At 55.1% G+C, this 17124-nt stretch overlaps 2 protein-coding genes across 2 annotated transcripts in view; both read left to right on the top strand.

Annotated features, from left to right (window-relative positions):
• LOC308186393 (uncharacterized protein) overlaps nucleotides 1-17124 on the top strand; it is a 183078-nt gene that overhangs the window by 75601 nt on the left and 90353 nt on the right. The gene's annotated exons all lie outside the window — the stretch shown is intronic.
• LOC308186430 (olfactory receptor 14A16-like) lies at nucleotides 10570-16949 on the top strand. Its single transcript, XM_080608569.1, has 2 exons — nucleotides 10570-12462; nucleotides 13119-16949. The coding sequence occupies exon 2, from the start codon at nucleotides 14933-14935 to the stop codon at nucleotides 15845-15847; it is 915 nt and encodes a 304-aa protein (XP_080464695.1). The 5' UTR covers nucleotides 10570-12462; nucleotides 13119-14932; the 3' UTR covers nucleotides 15848-16949.

Below are 17124 nucleotides of genomic sequence, written 5' to 3'. Positions count from 1 at the left end.
CACCTCATTGGAGTGCCCAAGATTCTTCCCACAGCACTCGTGCATCTGAGTGGAGAACGCAAGCATCTCCCCAGGGCTCCACAACACCACCTGGGGCACACAAACATCTCACTGGACATGGGAAGCACCTCCCTTGGCACCCAAGAGCTTCTGTGGGATGCACACGCTCCTGCCAGCCATCAGCCGAGGGGACGCCAGCATTTTCCATCTGGCACCCAAGCATCTCCCTGGTCACCCAAGCATCTTCCTGGACATCCCAGGATCTCCCCGGGGCAAACGGGCATCAATCCACGTCACCCCTACACTTTCCGAAAGCCCCAAGGCTCCTCCCTTGCTCATTACATACTCTGTCCACGGGGCACACAAGCACTATCTTGGAGCACCAAAGAATCTCCCCAGGACACCCAAACACCTCCCTTCAATATGCAGACGCCTCCATGAGGAACCCAAGCATCTCCCCAGGGCACCCAAACATCTGCCTGGAGCACCAACACACCTCCCGACAGAACACCAGCATCTCACTGCAGCACCGAAGCATCTCCCCTGGGAACCCAAGCACCTCCTGAGGCACACACCCATCTCCCCAGGGCTGCTCAGTGTCTGGGTGACACCAAGCATCCCCCTGCAACATGCAATTCCCTCCTTTTGGAAACCGAGCATGGCCTTGGCGCACACAAGCACCTCCCGGGATCAGCCCTGCAGAGCCTTGGAGGAGACAAGAAGCTCCCTGGGCACACCAGGCTCTTCCCAGGGCACTCAAGCACCTCCCTGGAGCACCCTGGAATCTCCATTTCAACCTTGGTTGCCCTGGGACATGCCTGGGTGCTCCACGAACATGCCTAATATCTAATGGAAATGAATGCTCTGGTAGTTTAAGACCGTCTCCTAGAAGATGCTTGAGTGCTCCAGAATGGGGCTTGCATGGCATGGGGAGATGCTTCAGTGCTCAAAGTGAGAGCTTGCGTTCTAGGGTTATGTGCTTGGGTGCCCTGGGACGCTTTCCCTTTTTTCCCCTGACTTTCTACTTGGGTGCAAAGGGAATTACTTGCGAGCACCAGGGGAAGAGTTGGGGTCCTGGGGCGATGGACGGGCACTCCAGAGGCTCTTGGGCACTCCAGGGAGATGCTGGTTTGCTCTGAGGAAATGCTTGTGTCATCCAAGGAGATCTTTTTAGTGCCCTGTGGCTATGCTTGGCAACTTCAGAGAGGTGCTTGGGTGCCCTGGGGTGATGCCTGGGTGCTCCACGGAAGTGCTTAGCTTCACCAGGGAAGTGCTTCAGTGTCCTGTGGAGATGCTGGAGTGCTCTGGGAGATGCCTGGGAAATGCCTGGCTACCTGCGGAAGATGCCTGTGGGATCCAGGGAGGTGCTTGAGTGACCTGCTCAAATGCTTGGGGATGTGGGAGGCTGCTTGTCTGCTCCAGAGACATGCTTGAACAATGCAGGGAGATGTTCTGGAGCTCCAAGACGACGCTTCTGTGCCCCAGGGAGACGCATGCTTTCTCCAGGGAGGTGCATGGCTGCTGTGTGCAGGTGCTTGGGTGTTCCAAGGATGATCCTGGGTGCCCCATGGAGATGCTTGGGTGCCCCCAGGTGATCCTTTGGTGCCCCTTGGTTTGCTCACGCACAAAAGATGGAGACTCACAACGATGCTTGGGCTCTCCAAGTACGTGCTTGGTTTCCCCAGGGAGACGCCTGGGTGCCACAGGAAGATGCTTGGGTGTTTCAGGAAGGTGTCTGGGTGGCCTGGGGATATGCTTGGGTGCTCCCAGGGAGGCGCTTGTGTTTCCAGGAAAATGCTCTAGGATGTCCAAGTATGCCTGGGGCAGACGCTTGGGTGCTGCACAGAGATGTTTGCATGCTCCAAGAGACACCACGGTGGCTTGCTGAGAGACTTGGGTGCTCCAGGGAGGTTCTTGAATACCCCACGCAGGTGACCGGGTGCTCTGGGGAGATCTTTGGCTGCCTCAGCAAATTGCTTGTGCAGCACGGGGAGGTGCTTGTGCGTACCAAGGCTGTGATGGGTGACACAGAATGATGCTCGGGGGTCCTGGGGGTCTACCTCTCCTACCCCAGGGAGAAGTTAGGGTACTCCAGAGAGGTCTCTGCATGCTTCACAGAGGTGCTTTTTGAACAAGCGAGATGCTGAAAGAACTTGCTTGGGAGCTCTGGAGGGACGTCCGAGTACCTTGGGATGTGCTTGGGTTCCCTGGGGAGATGTTTCAATAATGCTGCAGTGGGGTGCCTGAGTGCGGCGGGGAGATGCGTGGGTCCTCCAGGAAGATGCTTGCGTTCTCGGGGGGTTATGCTTGTGTGCCTCAGGGAAATAGCTGTGTTCCTGGGGAGATGCTTTGCTGCTGCTGGGGAATCGTAGAATCACAGAATGTCCCGAGTTGGAAGGGACCCATAAGGATGATCAAGTGCAACCCCTGGCACCGCACAGGTCTACCCAAAATGCTTGGGTCCTTAAAAGGGTCACGTTTGGATGCCCTGCAATGACGCTTGGGTGCTCCAGAGAGATGCCTGGCTGAGCCAGGCAGAACCTTGTGAGCTCAGGGTGATGTTGGGATCTCCTGGAAGGTGCTGGAATGCCCTTGGATGATGCCTCACGGGTAGAATGTAGTGCTTAGGTGTCGTGGGGAGATGCTTGTCTACTCCAACACAAGGCTTGTGTGCCCTGGGGAAAATCTCGGTGATTTCAAGAGGTGCTTATGTTCCTTGGCGAGAGGCTTGGGTGTCGTGGAGAGTGCTCCAGGAAGATGCTTGTATTCCCAAGGGAGACTGGTTCTTTCCCTAGGGAGGTTCATGTCTTCTCTAGGGAGGTGCCTGAATGCTCCTTGGACATGCTCGTGTACTCTGGGGAGCTGCTTGGGTACTCCTAGTACAATAGTCGGGTGCTCCGGGGAGATGCTTGGCTGCTCCCAAGATGGGGACTGGTCTGGGGAATGTTTGGCTGCACCTTAGAGCACAAAAATCTATCCCCTAATCACACAAAGTTCTGCCCCAGGCACCCAAGCATCTCCCTGCAGCACAGAAGCACCTCCCTGCAACACCCAAGCACCTCATTGCACCTCCCACAGGAACCTTCCCACCACAGTCCTACATCTGACTGGAGAACCCAAGCATCTCCCCAGGGCACCAAAACACCACCTGGGGCACACAAAGATCTCACTGGACATGGGAAGCACCTCCCTTGGCACCCAAGAGCTTCCGAGGGCTGCACAAGTACCTACCAGGGTCATTCAAGTATGTCCCCGTGCTCATGCACGCATCCCCCAGGGGACACAGACACCAAAGAGCAGGAACCAAGCATCTCCCCACAGCACTCCAGCATCTCCCTGGAGCCAAGCATCACACAAAAAGCACCCAACCATCTCCCTGGAGCACCCAAAATCCTCCCTGGACAAACAAAGCTTTACCCCGGATCAAACTAGCCTCTCCCTTGGGCACACAAGCACATCTCCTAGGGTACACAAGCATCCCCAAATGGCACTCAAGCATTTCTCTGGAGCCACCAAGAAGCAGCCAGGATCACCAATCCATCTTCCTGAGACATCCAAAAGAATCTCTGCATCACCCAGCTGTCTTCTTGGAGAAACCAAGCATCTCCCTGCACACCCAGGGAGCATCTGGACACAGCAGCTAAGAAGCCTGGGGAGCACCCAGATTCTTCCTGGCATAGCCAAGAACTTCCATCGAGCAAGAAAGCAGCTCCTGAGTCCCGCGGGCATCTTCTGAGGCACCCAGGCATCATCTCCGCACCGGGATGAGCACACAAGCATCTCCTCCCCACAGCGGTTCCTGGGCCGTTCAGGCTCGCACTGCACTTCAGCCCCTGCTCCATCGCGCACTCACCTCCCTGTCCTGCCCTGCTCTGCCCTCTGCTGCCTGCTGCCAGGGGCTTCCATCCCGACTGGGGCCTGCCCGCAACCAGGGGCCTTTTATCCCGACTGGGCTGCCGTGTCACGGCCCCACTGTGACGCCTGGGTGACACAGCCACCGCTGCCCCGCTGCCCATTGTGACGCCTGGCTGACACATTTCCTGCGTCCCATTTCCCTGGGACAGCCAAACACCTTGCTGGGGAACGCAATCACCTCCCTTGAAGAGCAAAGATCTCCCTGGGGGACCCAAGCATTTTCCCAGGGCGTGCTGCCATCTCCTCAGGGCGTTCAAGCACATTCCAGGAGCACACAGTCTTCTCCTGGAGGCACCCAAGAACATTCCCAGAGCACCCAAGCATCGATTTGGAGCAAGAAAGCACAACACAGGGGCACCCAGGCATGTCTCGAAAGCACCCAAGCATCTCCTTCGTGCAATCTAGCATCTCCTCAGGGTACACAAGCACCTCCAGGGGCATCCAGCTATCTTCCTGGGGACCCCCAGCACTTCCCTGTGGTCCACAAGCACTTCCCAGGCGGACACAAGCTTGTTTCCAGTAAACCAATGCTTCTCACCTGAGGAAACACACATATCCCCACAGCACCCACGCATCGTTCTCCAGTGCTCAGCGCTCTCGTTGGAGCATGCAAGCACCTCAGCGGGGCAAACAAACACCTTCTCAGGGAACTCAACAACACTCTTGGAGCGCTCAAGCACCTCCCTGGAGCACACAAACTGCTCTCTGCAGTACTCATGCACATCCTGGGGCACCCAAGTGGCCCCAGAGCAATAGAGCATCTTCCTAGAGAGCCCGAAGACATTCCCAGGGCACACAAGCATCTACCCGGTGCACATAAGCATAGCCCTGGGCCACAAGAAAAGCCTCCCTGGAGCACACAAAGTTATCCCCTATCACACAAAGTTCTGCCCAATCACCCAAGCATCTCCCTGCAGCACAGAAGCACCTGCCTGCAACACCCAAGCACCTCACTGGAGTGCCCAAGATTCTTCCCACAGCACTCGTGCATCTGAGTGGAGAACGCAAGCATCTCCCCAGGGCTCCACAACACCACCTGGGGCACACAAACATCTCACTGGACATGGGAAGCACCTCCCTTGGCACCCAAGAGCTTCTGTGGGATGCACACGCTCCTGCCAGCCATCAGCCGAGGGGACGCCAGCATTTTCCATCTGGCACCCAAGCATCTCCCTGGTCACCCAAGCATCTTCCTGGACATCCCAGGATCTCCCCGGGGCAAACGGGCATCAATCCACGTCACCCCTACACTTTCCGAAAGCCCCAAGGCTCCTCCCTTGCTCATTACATACTCTGTCCACGGGGCACACAAGCACTATCTTGGAGCACCAAAGAATCTCCCCAGGACACCCAAACACCTCCCTTCAATATGCAGACGCCTCCATGAGGAACCCAAGCATCTCCCCAGGGCACCCAAACATCTGCCTGGAGCACCAACACACCTCCCGACAGAACACCAGCATCTCACTGCAGCACCGAAGCATCTCCCCTGGGAACCCAAGCACCTCCTGAGGCACACACCCATCTCCCCAGGGCTGCTCAGTGTCTGGGTGACACCAAGCATCCCCCTGCAACATGCAATTCCCTCCTTTTGGAAACCGAGCATGGCCTTGGCGCACACAAGCACCTCCCGGGATCAGCCCTGCAGAGCCTTGGAGGAGACAAGAAGCTCCCTGGGCACACCAGGCTCTTCCCAGGGCACTCAAGCACCTCCCTGGAGCACCCTGGAATCTCCATTTCAACCTTGGTTGCCCTGGGACATGCCTGGGTGCTCCACGAACATGCCTAATATCTAATGGAAATGAATGCTCTGGTAGTTTAAGACCGTCTCCTAGAAGATGCTTGAGTGCTCCAGAATGGGGCTTGCATGGCATGGGGAGATGCTTCAGTGCTCAAAGTGAGAGCTTGCGTTCTAGGGTTATGTGCTTGGGTGCCCTGGGACGCTTTCCCTTTTTTCCCCTGACTTTCTACTTGGGTGCAAAGGGAATTACTTGCGAGCACCAGGGGAAGAGTTGGGGTCCTGGGGCGATGGATGGGCACTCCAGAGGCTCTTGGGCACTCCAGGGAGATGCTGGTTTGCTCTGAGGAAATGCTTGTGTCATCCAAGGAGATCTTTTTAGTGCCCTGTGGCTATGCTTGGCAACTTAAGAGAGGTGCTTGGGTGCCCTGGGGTGATGCCTGGGTGTTCCACGGAAGTGCTTAGCTTCACCAGGGAAGTGCTTCAGTGTCCTGTGGAGATGCTGGAGTGCTCTGGGAGATGCCTGGGAAATGCCTGGCTACCTGCGGAAGATGCCTGTGGGATCCAGGGAGGTGCTTGAGTGACCTGCTCAAATGCTTGGGGATGTGGGAAGCTGCTTGGCTGCTCCAGAGACATGCTTGAACAATGCAGGGAGATGTTCTGGAGCTCCAAGACGACGCTTCTGTGCCCCAGGGAGACGCATGCTTTCTCCAGGGAGGTGCATGGCTGCTGTGTGCAGGTGCTTGGGTGTTCCAAGGATGATCCTGGGTGCCCCATGGAGATGCTTGGGTGCCCCCAGGTGATCCTTTGGTGCCCCTTGGTTTGCTCACGCACAAAAGGTGGAGACTCACAACGATGCTTGGGCTCTCCAAGTACGTGCTTGGTTTCCCCAGGGAGACGCCTGGGTGCCACAGGAAGATGCTTGGGTGTTTCAGGAAGGTGTCTGGGTGGCCTGGGGATATGCTTGGGTGCTCCCAGGGAGGCGCCTGTGTTTCCAGGAAAATGCTCTAGGATGTCCAAGTATGCCTGGGGCAGACGCTTGGGTGCTGCACAGAGACGTTTGCATGCTCCAAGAGACACCACGGTGGCTTGCTGAGAGACTTGGGTGCTCCAGGGAGGTTCTTGAATACCCCACGCAGGTGACCGGGTGCTCTGGGGAGATCTTTGGCTGCCTCAGCAAATTGCTTGTGCAGCACGGGGAGGTGCTTGTGCGTACCAAGGCTGTGATGGGTGACACAGAGTGATGCTCGGGGGTCCTGGGGGTCTACCTCTCCTACCCCAGGGAGAAGTTAGGGTACTCCAGAGAGGTCTCTGCATGCTTCACAGAGGTGCTTTTTGAACGACCGAGATGCTGAAAGAACTTGCTTGGGAGCTCTGGAGGGACGTCCGAGTACCTTGGGATGTGCTTGGGTTCCCTGGGGAGATGTTTCAATAATGCTGCAGTGGGGTGCCTGAGTGCTGCGGGGAGATGCGTGGGTCCTCCAGGAAGATGCTTGCGTTCTCGGGGGGTTATGCTTGTGTGCCTCAGGGAAATAGCTGCGTTCCTGGGGAGATGCTTTGCTGCTGCTGGGGAATCGTAGAATCACAGAATATCCCGAGTTGGAAGGGACCCATAAGGATGATCAAGTGCAACCCCTGGCACCGCACAGGTCTACCCAAAATGCTTGGGTCCTTAAAAGGGTCACGTTTGGATGCCCTGCAATGACGCTTGGGTGCTCCAGAGAGATGCCTGGCTGAGCCAGGCAGAACCTTGTGAGCTCAGGGTGATGTTGGGATCTCCTGGAAGGTGCTGGAATGCCCTTGGATGATGCCTCACGGGTAGAATGTAGTGCTTAGGTGTCGTGGGGAGATGCTTGTCTACTCCAACACAAGGCTTGTGTGCCCTGGGGAAAATCTCGGTGATTTCAAGAGGTGCTTATGTTCCTTGGCGAGAGGCTTGGGTGTCGTGGAGAGTGCTCCAGGAAGATGCTTGTATTCCCAAGGGAGACTGGTTCTTTCCCTAGGGAGGTTCATGCCTTCTCTAGGGAGGTGCCTGAATGCTCCTTGGACATGCTCGTGTACTCTGGGGAGCTGCTTGGGTACTCCTAGTACAATAGTCGGGTGCTCCGGGGAGATGCTTGGCTGCTCCCAAGATGGGGACTGGTCTGGGGAATGTTTGGCTGCACCTTAGAGCACAAAAATCTATCCCCTAATCACACAAAGTTCTGCCCCAGGCACCCAAGCATCTCCCTGCAGCACAGAAGCACCCCCCTGCAACACCCAAGCACCTCATTGCACCTCCCACAGGAACCTTCCCACCACAGTCCTACATCTGACTGGAGAACCCAAGCATCTCCCCAGGGCACCAAAACACCACCTGGGGCACACAAAGATCTCACTGGACATGGGAAGCACCTCCCTTGGCACCCAAGAGCTTCCGAGGGCTGCACAAGTACCTACCAGGGTCATTCAAGTACGTCCCCGTGCTCATGCACGCATCCCCCAGGGGACACAGACACCAAAGAGCAGGAACCAAGCATCTCCCCACAGCACTCCAGCATCTCCCTGGAACCAAGCATCACACAAAAAGCACCCAACCATCTCCCTGGAGCACCCAAAATCCTCCCTGGACAAACAAAGCTTTACCCTGGATCAAACTAGCCTCTCCCTTGGGCACACAAGCACATCTCCTAGGGTACACAAGCATCCCCAAAGAGCACTCAAGCATTTCTCTGGAGCCACCAAGAAACAGCCAGGATCACCAATCCATCTTCCTGAGACATCCAAAAGAATCTCTGCATCACCCAGCTGTCTTCTTGGAGAAACCAAGCATCTCCCTGCACACCCAGGGAGCATCTGGACACAGCAGCTAAGAAGCCTGGGGAGCACCCAGATTCTTCCTGGCATAGCCAAGAACTTCCATCGAGCAAGAAAGCAGCTCCTGAGTCCCGCGGGCATCTTCTGAGGCACCCAGGCATCATCTCCGCACCGGGATGAGCACACAAGCATCTCCTCCCCACAGCGGTTCCTGGGCCGTTCAGGCTCGCACTGCACTTCAGCCCCTGCTCCATCGCGCACTCACCTCCCTGTCCTGCCCTGCTCTGCCCTCTGCTGCCTGCTGCCAGGGGCTTCCATCCCGACTGGGGCCTGCCCGCAACCAGGGGCCTTTTATCCCGACTGGGCTGCCGTGTCACGGCCCCACTGTGACGCCTGGGTGACACAGCCACCGCTGCCCCGCTGCCCATTGTGACGCCTGGCTGACACATTTCCTGCGTCCCATTTCCCTGGGACAGCCAAACACCTTGCTGGGGAACGCAATCACCTCCCTTGAAGAGCAAAGATCTCCCTGGGGGACCCAAGCATTTTCCCAGGGCGTGCTGCCATCTCCTCAGGGCGTTCAAGCACATTCCAGGAGCACACAGTCTTCTCCTGGAGGCACCCAAGAACATTCCCAGAGCACCCAAGCATCGATTTGGAGCAAGAAAGCACAACACAGGGGCACCCAGGCATGTCTCGAAAGCACCCAAGCATCTCCTTCGTGCAATCTAGCATCTCCTCAGGGTACACAAGCACCTCCAGGGGCATCCAGCTATCTTCCTGGGGACCCCCAGCACTTCCCTGTGGTCCACAAGCACTTCCCAGGCGGACACAAGCTTGTTTCCAGTAAACCAATGCTTCTCACCTGAGGAAACACACATATCCCCACAGCACCCACGCATCGTTCTCCAGCGCTCAGCGCTCTCGTTGGAGCATGCAAGCACCTCAGCGGGGCAAACAAACACCTTCTCAGGGAACTCAACAACACTCTTGGAGCGCTCAAGCACCTCCCTGGAGCACACAAACTGCTCTCTGCAGTACTCATGCACATCCTGGGGCACCCAAGTGGCCCCAGAGCAATAGAGCATCTTCCTAGAGAGCCCGAAGACATTCCCAGGGCACACAAGCATCTCCCCGGGGTACATAAGCATAGCCCTGGGCCACAAGAAAAGCCTCCCTGGAGCACACAAAGTTATCCCCTAATCACACAAAGTTCTGCCCAATCACCCAAGCATCTCCCTGCAGCACAGAAGCACCTGCCTGCAACACCCAAGCACCTCATTGGAGTGCCCAAGATTCTTCCCACAGCACTCGTGCATCTGAGTGGAGAACGCAAGCATCTCCCCAGGGCTCCACAACACCACCTGGGGCACACAAACATCTCACTGGACATGGGAAGCACCTCCCTTGGCACCCAAGAGCTTCTGTGGGATGCACACGCTCCTGCCAGCCATCAGCCGAGGGGACGCCAGCATTTTCCATCTGGCACCCAAGCATCTCCCTGGTCACCCAAGCATCTTCCTGGACATCCCAGGATCTCCCCGGGGCAAACGGGCATCAATCCACGTCACCCCTACACTTTCCGAAAGCCCCAAGGCTCCTCCCTTGCTCATTACATACTCTGTCCACGGGGCACACAAGCACTACCTTGGAGCACCAAAGAATCTCCCCAGGACACCCAAACACCTCCCTTGAATATGCAGACGCCTCCATGAGGAACCCAAGCATCTCCCCAGGGCACCCAAACATCTGCCTGGAGCACCAACACACCTCCCGACAGAACACCAGCATCTCACTGCAGCACCGAAGCATCTCCCCTGGGAACCCAAGCACCTCCTGAGGCACACACCCATCTCCCCAGGGCTGCTCAGTGTCTGGGTGACACCAAGCATCCCCCTGCAACATGCAATTCCCTCCTTTTGGAAACCGAGCATGGCCTTGGCGCACACAAGCACCTCCCGGGATCAGCCCTGCAGAGCCTTGGAGGAGACAAGAAGCTCCCTGGGCACACCAGGCTCTTCCCAGGGCAATCAAGCACCTCCCTGGAGCACCCTGGAATCTCCATTTCAACCTTGGTTGCCCTGGCACATGCAGGTTCTTGAATGCCCCACGCAGGTGACCGGGTGCTCTGGGGAGATCTTTGGCTGCCTCAGCAAATTGCTTGTGCAGCACGGGGAGGTGCTTGTGCGTACCAAGGCTGTGATGGGTGACACAGAGTGATGCTTGGGGATCCGGGGGATCTACCTCTCCTACCCCAGGGAGAAGTTAGGGTACTCCAGAGAGGTCTCTGCATGCTTCACAGAGGTGCTTTTTGAACGACCGAGATGCTGAAAGAACTTGCTTGGGGCTTGCAGATGGCAACATAGTGGTCGTAGGACATGGTAGTAAGGACAGAAATTTCTGCTGATATGAAGAAAGAAAGAAAAAGACCTGTGCAACACACCCTTGATAGATGGCTCTGGTGTCCCAGAGGGAATTGGCCATGGCTTTGGGGAGAGTGGTGGAGATGCAGCCCAGGTCGAGGAGGGCGAGGTTGAGGAGGAAGAAGTACATGGGGGTGTGGAGGCGGTGGTCACAGGCTACGGCGGTGAGGATGAGGCCGTTGCCCAGGAGGGCAGCCAGGTAGATGGCCAGGAAGAGCCCAAAGTGCCGGAGCTGCAGCTCCCACGTGTCTGCGAATGGCAGGAGGAGGAACTCAGTGATGGAGCTGCTGTTGGAGGAGGGTTTGGACAATGCAGGAGTAACTAGTTGAACGGAATTGCAGCACAGACTCACAGAAGGCTAGAGCATGGAAGGCACCTTTTCTGTGCTTCCTTCTCATGCCTTCTGTCATTTTGTTTGGAGCTTTGTCCTAAATGTTGCAAGGCTTTGCAGGGACAAAATTAGAAGGGCCAAAGCCTAACTGGAGATCAGTCTGGCTGTTACCATCAAAGACAATAAAAATGTTTTTAGAAATACACGAGAAGGGGAGGATTAAGGAGAATCTTCATACTTTATTGGATGTGGAGGGAAACATTTTGAGAAGAGATGAGGAAAAGACTGAGGTATTTAATGCCTTCTTTGCCTCAGCCTTTAGCAGCAAGACCAGTTGTTCCCCTGGTACTCAGCCCCTGAGCTGGTAGATAGGGACAGGGAGCTGACAAAAGGGTGACACTTTTCACAACTTCTTCACTCTCCCTTTCTCCTTCACCTCCCCCTTCTCTTCCAGGCTAGTTACAATAGCTCTTCAAAGCTTTGAATATCCCTGGGATGGTGAAACCAGCCTGTTCCTATTGTGATGTCTCCTGAATGTGTTTCAGCTTTTGTTTAAGATTAAACAAGTACTTGAGAACGCCATCCAGAAGTCTGCCCCGAGGCAGGAGATTTAGTAGGGGCTAGGAGCATGGGAGGACACTGGCAGGCCCCTAGAGCAGTGGGCACATCCGATGCTTTGGAAATTCACCCCTGAGCAAGTGCAGAATCCTAAAAAATTGGTGAAATGCATGAAAAAGTCTTGTGAAAAGACACAAATCACTGCAACATGCTGGGGCTTTTCCTAAGTATAGAAGACACAGTCAATGCTACTCCAAGTCCAGTGACAGGCCGCCACTCCAACCTGTGTGACGGTCCCTGCAGCCACTCCAACTCCTCTGAAAGGCCCTGCAGCCACAACAACTCCTGGGATGGGCCCTGCCGCCGCTCCAACCCCTGTGACAGGCCCTGCAGCCACTCCAGCCTCTCTGATGGGCCCCATTGCTGTGCCAGAGAACCAACCTGTGCCACTATTGGTTGCTCCTATATGCAAGAGAAAACTATGGATGTAAAAAACATTTGTTTATTTTTTTCTTAGAAAGGAAAGAAACTCCTATGCAGACAAGAAAGGAGGAAGAAGACAAGGAATGCTTCAACAAAGTTGGGCCACCAAGGAAGAAGGAGGGCAAAGAGGAAGAGATCAGAACGGCATCAGTAACCTACAAGACCCTTATCCCAGGGCGAGCTATGAGATTTGTGAAAAAATTTCAGTCATCATCTAGGTGAGCACACTGTCACTTGGCTGCTCCAGTGCTGGGAGAACAGGGCTAATAGCCTGGAATTAGAGGGCAGGGAAGCCAAGCAGCTGGGATCCCCCTCTAGGGAAGGGGTGACTGACAAAGCAATTGGCTCTACCATTTACCATGGACTGACCCAGACTGCCCTGGAATGGGGGAAGCTCCTGAACACCTGCAATACCTTGGTGACATTGTCATGTGGGGCAACAGAGCAGAAGTATTTGAGAAAGGGAAAGAAATAACCAAATCCTTCTGAAAGCTGGTTTTACCCTCAAACAAATGTCAAGGGACCGCAACACTGGATCCCGATGCAGGCTGGCCAGGGTCGGGGGGACCGCTGCTCGGGGATGGGCTGGGCATCGATCATTGGGTGGTGAGCAATTGCCTTGTACATCATTGCTTTGTACACCTAATTATTACTGTTGTTATTGTTGTTGTTATTATTAGTCTCTTCCTTTTCTGTCCTTTTAAACTGTCTTTATCTCAACCCATGAGCTTTACAGGTGTGGAGCTGCAGGGGCAGTGAGCTAACAGCTGTGTGGTGCTGAGCTGCCGGCTGGGTTAAACCACAACGTCATGTTTGACAACTGCACATCAACAGCACAAATCACACTTCTAAAATCAGTCTCTTCTGTGTTCAGTGAGGAGCAGTTGGTGGTGACTTCAGTCTGCTGCAAACACCATACCCCAGGAGAGACCCTGCTGCCTTCAGGAGCTGTCAGCCCTGAGGCCTTGGAGATACCTCGAGGGAGCCCAATGGCACAGAGCAAGCGATGCCATGATCGGGTGCTGTGCTGCTGAGCTGGGCCGGGCTCCTGGGCCCAAGGGGAGCTCCTGGCAAGCGGGCAGCGCTGCAGAGAGCCAGCTCTGCCCAGGAGCAGCTCCTCTGCACAGTGCAGCAGGGCTGGGGGCTCTGACCACAGGTGGCACGGGGAGAGGAGGGAAGGAAAGAGGTGCTGGAGGCAGCGAGGAGCACAACAACAGAGGGCAGCGTGTGGCAGGACAGATCTGCAGACTCTTGACACCATGAGTCTCTGGCAGCAGGGCAATGCAGATGGGGTTGCCAAAGGGGTCTTCTACAGCTGGCACATCTGATCGCTGATAGCATCTCTCAGGGCGGCTCTTTTTGTTTCTCCAGCACAGAGTAGAAGATGCTGTAGAGAATGGCATTGGTGATTGGATTTTTCAAGAGAAAGACCAAGGCAGGGGATAACCAAAGGGTAAGAATTTTTCTCACGTCTGTGCTTGCAGATTCTTGCAGTGAAAGGCAGGCAGGTTTCATGGTAATGGGTTGTTGGGATTGTACAGGAGACTGAGACACCTAGAGCATTGCAATGGGAGATAATGTGTCAGCGATGGACTTCATGAAGTCCCTTTCCACACCTCAGCCCACAGGCTGCACCAACACTATCTTTGTGGTCCTCTCCTGTTTTATCCTAGCTGATCTTCAGGAGCTGGAAACCCTCTGATGCCCAGGGCCCTGCCTTTGTGTCTTCCTGCCAGAACAGAACACATAGTATTTGCAACGAGCATGAGCAGTCTCCTCTGCAGGCAGAGCTGCAGCAGAGGAGGGTCTGCTGAGTGTCTGTCTGTCCCTCCCTGGCCTTGCCTCCCCTGGCAGCAACACGCTGCCATTCCTCCTGGCTTCTCCACCTGGCCGTGCTGCTGCCGTTCTTGTTTCCAGGCTGGCTGGGGATGGGGGTTTCACATGCACATGGAGTGAGCCCTCGGTGTGCTTGGGGGAAGGGGAGTACGGGGACAGGGTGGGGGGTCTGGAGATGTGCAATTTGAGCCTGGATTGCTCTGCTCTCAGCAGTGTTCAGGTCCTGCTCAGGTGAAACTCTGATTGCAGTTGTCCTGCAGCTCAAAGAGATACCAGCACAGGGCAGCTCAGACCAGCACTGATGGACAGACTGGCTGTCCTCCCTGAAGGACACTCTGCACTAAAGGGACAGTCCCTTTGCCTCTGAGGATCCACCGGATTTCACTTGGAGTGCAGTAGAAATGCCCAGGATTTCTGCCTCAGAAAAAGAACTTAAACGCTGGGGAGGTATCAATAACAAAAAATACAAAAAAATAAATCCCCAAAGTCCTGCTCGGCAATTGGTTGAACTGTGAGCAACAAAGGGGTAAGACTCTTTGATATCATCACTAAATTTTATCTGAGATTACCCCATGTTCCTCTTTACCTCTTGCTATAGGGCAGGACTTACTCCTCTGTTGCCTACAGCAGAGTCCCCTTCTCCCAGGAATACCCTCAGGCAGCATGAATCAGAACTCCTGAAAGGGACCTGCCAATTGTCTGCCTGGAAGGGAACAAGAATTTTGGGGGGTTTAAGCTGAGAAATAGAATGAGTTTTTCTCACTAAATCTGCCATAACTTCTCAGATAAGTCTGCGGTAACTTGGCAGTGCTTTTTCTTCCTTGGGCAGGACCAAAAGACCAAAAACAGCAAATGGCCAACAGCAGCTCAGTGAGCGAGTTCCTCCTGCTGGCATTCGCAGACACGCGGGAGCTGCAGCTCCTGCACTTCGCGCTCTTCCTGGCCATCTACCTGGCTGCCCTCCTGGGCAACGGCCTCATCCTCACCGCCGTAGCCTGTGACCACCGCCTCCACACCCCCATGTACTTCTTCCTCCTCAACCTCGCCCTCCTCGACCTGGGCTGCATCTCCACCACTCTCCCCAAAGCCATGGCCAATTCCCTCTGGGACACCAGGGCCATCTCCTATCAAGGGTGTGTTGCACAGGTGTTTTTGTTTGTACTTTTTATGTCCGTGGAATATTCACTTCTCACCATCATGGCCTATGACCGCTACGTTGCCATCTGCAAGCCCCTGCACTACGGGAGCCTCCTGGGCAGCAGAGCTTGTGCCCAGATGGCAGCAGCTGCCTGGGGCAGTGGCTTTCTCAATGCTGTCCTGCACACGGCCAGTACATTTTCCTTGCCCCTCTGCCAAGGCAATGCTGTAGACCAGTTCTTCTGTGAAATCTCCCAGATCCTCAAGCTCTCCTGCTCAGATTCGTACCTCAGGGAAGTCAGGGCGCTTGTGTTTAGCTTTTCTTTAGGCTTTGGTTGTTTTATTTTCATTGTGGTGTCCTATGTGCAGATCTTCAGGGCTGTGCCGAGGATGCCCTCTGAGCGGGGCCAGCTCAAAGCCTTTTCCATGTGCCTCCCTCACCTGGCCGTGGTCTTCCTGTTTATCAGCACTGCCATCTTTGCCTACCTGAAGCCCCCCTCCATCTCTTCCCCATCCCTGGACCATGTGGTGGCAGTTCTGTACTCAGTGGTTCCTCCAGCATTGAACCCCTTCATCTACAGCATGAGGAATAAGGGACTGAAACATGCCCTGTGGAAACTTATATCTTGAGGTGTTTCAGAAGAAATTATCTTTCAGCCATCTTCTGCAAATGACTCATAACGTCACTTATTACAGGAAGAGCCAATATTCTCTTCAATATTCTCTTTTTGTTTGTTTGTTTGTTTGTTTGTGTCTTTGAGTATGTTTCTAGTACCAGTATTTTTTAGCTTTAATTCAGCTGTTGCCCAATAAAATTTCATTATTTGTCCCATTTCCAGTTCAGTATGTACATGTTGAGTATATGTACTGAGATTCTGTACCTGAGGAGCCATGCTCTCTATGAATTTAAACAAAATAAAGGAGCCTGCACTGCCTTCTTTGTCTGACGTCCATCCTCTGAGACCTGTCCTGGCTCTGCAGGAACAGTGCCCGTGTGCAGGGGTGCAGAGGAAAAGAGTCCCATCCCAGCAGCACAGCCAGGGAGCACCAGTGCTTGGATCTGCAGGGGAAGTTTGAGCCCAGGAAACAGCAGTGAATGGAGCCTGCAGAGCATGAGCCTATCCCAGGTGGCCTGAGCAGAGCTCAAGTGCTCAATCTGGTGTGAACAGGCAGAGGAGAGCTCTGTAGCCCCAGGGCATGCATCAGGCCTGGCAAAGGAGTCCAGCGAGTGATTCGTTGCAGCCCTGGGGCAATGGCAGTGACCCCATGAGCTGGGTCTGCCTCCCCGCCTGCCCAACACAGCCCTGCAGAGTGCCCCTGTGCCCCGGGTACCACAGCCCCCTCGCTCTGCAAAGCAGCACCGCCAGCTGCGGCTGGGGCTGGGGCTGGGGCTGGGAGGGTGCCTCCCCTGAGTGTCTTCTAGGCCAGCTGCAGGCACATGGCTTCTGGACGTCAGCGTGATCTTCACTGTGTGGAAGGAGCTGAGAGACTGCCAACAGGCACGGGGCTTGAACACTGCCTGCAAGGTCCCTCCTGCCCTAGCACCTCCCAGGACTGGCACAGAACTGGCTCCCGTGCATCAGAGAGGCTGGGAGTCCAGCAGCAGTGCCATGGGCTTGAAGGATCACAGCCAGCTCACTTCTACGTGGGCAGAGCCTTGCCCAAGAAGGGGATGTTTTGTAGGTGTGGTGTTACGAGGGCAGTGGTGCCTCAGAAGCTCTAAGTCCAGTAGGACACGAACGGCTGTTAAATGGCCTGTGAGTTGACTTCTTTCTGAAGTAGCCAACAGGTCTTCCCTTGACTTCTGGCTGGGATCTGTGCCTTTAGGCTGACATCTGCTGGTGTCCATGACAGGCCAGCAGATGCACCTGCTTTGCACGTAGGTTGTAAGATCCTCTCTTTCTAAG

The sequence above is a fragment of the Anser brachyrhynchus genome (genome assembly GCF_964034855.1).
Source record: "Anser brachyrhynchus genome assembly, contig: SCAFFOLD_86, whole genome shotgun sequence".
In the NCBI taxonomy this organism is placed as follows: Eukaryota; Metazoa; Chordata; class Aves; order Anseriformes; family Anatidae; genus Anser; species Anser brachyrhynchus.
Note: the sequence above shows the minus strand (reverse complement) of the source record. Positions and strands in the feature narration are given on the sequence as shown.